The sequence below is a fragment of the Notolepis coatsorum genome (assembly GCF_963971535.1).
Source record: "Notolepis coatsorum genome assembly, chromosome: 6".
NCBI lineage: Eukaryota > Metazoa > Chordata > Actinopteri > Aulopiformes > Paralepididae > Notolepis > Notolepis coatsorum.
Window position 1 is genome coordinate 5,306,798 of NC_140170.1, and position 3,461 is coordinate 5,310,258.

The 3,461-nt window shown below is 40.9% G+C and overlaps 1 protein-coding gene across 1 annotated transcript in view; it reads right to left on the minus strand.

Moving 5' to 3' along the window:
- svbp (small vasohibin binding protein) overlaps positions 1–3,112 on the minus strand; it is a 7,579-nt gene extending 4,467 nt beyond the window's left edge. Inside the window, exons 1-2 of the mRNA XM_084316303.1 lie at positions 3,021–3,112; positions 2,195–2,325 (exon numbers count right to left, since the gene is read on the minus strand). Coding sequence (XP_084172429.1) covers positions 2,195–2,308 — 114 coding nt within the window. The 5' untranslated portion in view covers positions 2,309–2,325; positions 3,021–3,112. The remainder of the gene's footprint in view (positions 1–2,194; positions 2,326–3,020) is intronic.
- Between the last annotated feature and the right edge of the window lie 349 nt (positions 3,113–3,461).

A 3,461-nucleotide genomic window follows, 5' to 3' on the forward strand; every position in this document is an offset into this window, starting at 1 on the left:
TGTAGGCCTCTTTACTTACTTAAAAAAAGGAAACATCAAGAAATATGTTTATGGTATCACTATCTCTCTCCCAGTATCGTCTGGCGGCCTGCAGAGGGATACTATTTTCTCAACCAGAGCTTTCAACCAATGCAATGGAACCATTCTGGCGGCCTGCAGCGGGATACTATTCTCTCAACCAGAGCTTTCAACCAATGCAATGGGACCATTTTGATTGACAGTCGATTCGGCCAATTACGCCACACCGCTAGCACCCACCTCCTGCTGTCCTTACCACCAATCGGCAAGCGTTTATTCATTTTCTACTTTCGGGCATGCCGCCATTGTTCTGTTTGCGAGAGCGAATACGTTAGCTGCCCGGCCCGCCGACCAGCGCTCCACAGCATGACCAAATGAGACATAATGATTTTACTGCAACAAATGTTATAATAAAACAAAGCCTTTCTATACATTTGTCTGGTTGAAAACTTTATTAACAGATTGCAGAATGGGTAGTTTGGTACGGAATGAGCAACGGAATGGAACTCAGCTATGAACGGACTAACGGAGTAATGCCTTGTTTACTGCTATCTTCGGGTAAATAATATGCTTGTTATTGAACGTGTAACACTAAGTATATAACGTTAATGCCACAAAACAAATGTTTGTGTCATTTTAACAGCAGATACTTTCTTAAATGCCATCTTCCCGAGAGAGGGTGTTGACGGGGAGTTGTGTTATTAATAGCATTGAACAGCTAACCGAAAGCTAGCGTTAACTATTGTTAAAGGTTTAGCCATAACGTTACCTTGGCTAAAGTTTGGGCTATTCATAATCCAGCAATAATGGCTGCAGACCTGCAAGCAAAGTACAGCAAGTTGGCAAAGGAGTATTCCAAAGCAAATCACATTTTCACCAGTAACGTTAGTCTTGCATCTCCCGGTAGCTAATGAACGGACTCGGAGTAATGCCTTGCTGCTATGGGTAATAATAATATGCTGATGTTATTGTCCGTGTAACACTAACTATATAACGTTAATGCCACAAAACGAATGCCTTGTTAATCATAAAGTAACTTTGATGCAGTAGCTTGTGTGTGGGGGACGGCGGGCGTTGTGCAGGTAGGTCGCGAGTGAACTTTTCTTTTTTTTGCCTTTTGACGCTACAAAAATGTATGGTTATTTATCGGCGACTGCTATCGGCACATTTGAGCTTATCGGCCGATAGGCCGATAGCAGTCAACAAGGCACTTATCGGCCGATACTGATACCCGACCGATATATCGGTGCACCCCTAGTTCCATAGGTTCGAAAATCCCATTCCAATGATGATGTAGTATAAGGAGGTAGCTTACCAATGATGATGTAGTATAAGGAGCGGAGGTAGCTTACCAATAATGATGTAGTATAAGGAGGTAGATTACCAATAATGATGTAGTATAAGGAGGTAACTTACCAATAATGATGTAGTATAAGGAGGTAGATTACCAATAATGATGTAGTATAAGGAGGTAGCTTACCAATACTGATGTAGTATAAGGAGGTATCTTACCAATAATGATGTAGTATAAGGAGGTAGCTTACCAATAATGATGTAGTATAAGGAGGTAGCTTACCAATAATGATGTAGTATAAGGAGGTAGCTTACCAATAATGTAGTATAAAGAGGTAGCTTACCAATAATGATGTAGTATAAGGAGGTAACTTACCAATAATGATGTAGCATAAGGAGGTAGCTTACCAATAATGATGTAGTATAAGGAGGTAGCTTACCAATAATGATGTAGCATAAGGAGGTAGCTTACCGATAATGATGTAGTATAAGGAGGTAGCTTACCGATAAGGACCTTCAAAATGTACAAATACCAGTGTTTGTTGCGTCTCGCCATCAGAGAGGACCAACCGACCTTCTCATAAAGGACACAGTGATGAGTGTCATATCATATCAATATGTCTTCTACATATTGGTGACTAAACCTTGAGTCTGTATAAATATTGGAGAGGTTGCACATAATGCTACGTTCTTCTACGACACACGGTAGATCATGTGAAAAGTATTTCTCTGGTCTTCATCCTCTTAGCAGTTGTGTTAGTATTGAGCTGTACTGTATTGTACCCATTCTGCAATCTGTTAATACAGTTTTCAATCAATCAATCATGACACCGGGCTTGTGTGACCCTGAAAAGTGAGGATGATGAACCACAGATGAACTGACCTCTGCTCTCTGTCGCTGTTTGAGTTCCTGTTGAGCACATTTCTGCTTGACGCGGTCCCCTCTGGTGGGAGTAGAGTTCAGCTTGGGCTTGTCTTTGCGACACGCAGGCTCCATGGTAACGGATGGACGTCCTTTAAAAAGAAATCACAGATATCTTGTGAACGTTAGCCCTGTGTGTGTGTGTGGGTACAATACAGTACAGCTCAATACACACAATTGTTAAGGGGATTCTCCTTTTTGTATCACAAACAATACTGTATTTGTAAATCTGGTATGTCATAAATGTAGCAGTACTGTATCTGTATGTCATGTATGTCATATTATGTTATGATGAATTGAAAATGGGGGACCCTGATGTAAACAAGACGAAAGTCTTTCTCTGGTCTGCATCCCCTTAACAATTGTATGTATTGAGCTGTACTGTACTCTGTACCCATTCAATCTGTTAATAAAATGTTCAATCAATCAATCAATCAATGCAGACCAGAGAAAGACTTTCGCCTTGTTTACATCAGGGTCCCCCATTTTCAATCGGAGAAGACCACCCCCAGCTAAAATATCACAACATTTTACGTTTAATGTTTGGAAGGAACGATTATGAGTGATCCCGGATTTGATGTGAATGATAATGGAAAAACTGGAACATGATTCAACGTTTCAGATCAAAATTATGTATTTATTCCACAAGCAATGAGATTGACAAGAGAGCTAGCTAGCTAGCGTCACGTTAGCCCATAACTGAAACAGTTAGCAATCTCGCTGTAGTTCCAATGATCCAAACTATTCCAATGTTTGACAAGCTTGCTGACTTGTAAAACCATCTCACCTGTAATATGCAACCGATTGGAAGTCCAGGCAATCCCGAATAGCGTGGTTGTGTTGTGTTGGCCCAGCCCAGGAACAGCTGTTCCAACGGTGTCACCGGTAAACAAACCCGACTCGACTCCTGAGACTAGCGTACAAGCGTTCCTACCAGATTGATTGATTGATTGATTGATTGACTGATTGGTTGATTGATTGAGTGATTGATTGATTGATTGATTGAAAATTGTATTAACAGATTACAGAATGGGTACAATACAGTACGGCTCAATACACAAAATTGTTAAGGGGATGCAGGCAGCTCAGCACAACATGACATGAACACAAACAAGTCCCTTTATTAAAGTATTTGTTTGCGTTCACGTCATGTTGTGCTGAGCTGCCTGCATCCCCTTAACAATTTTGTGTATTGAGCTGTACTGTATTGTACCCATTCTGCAATCTG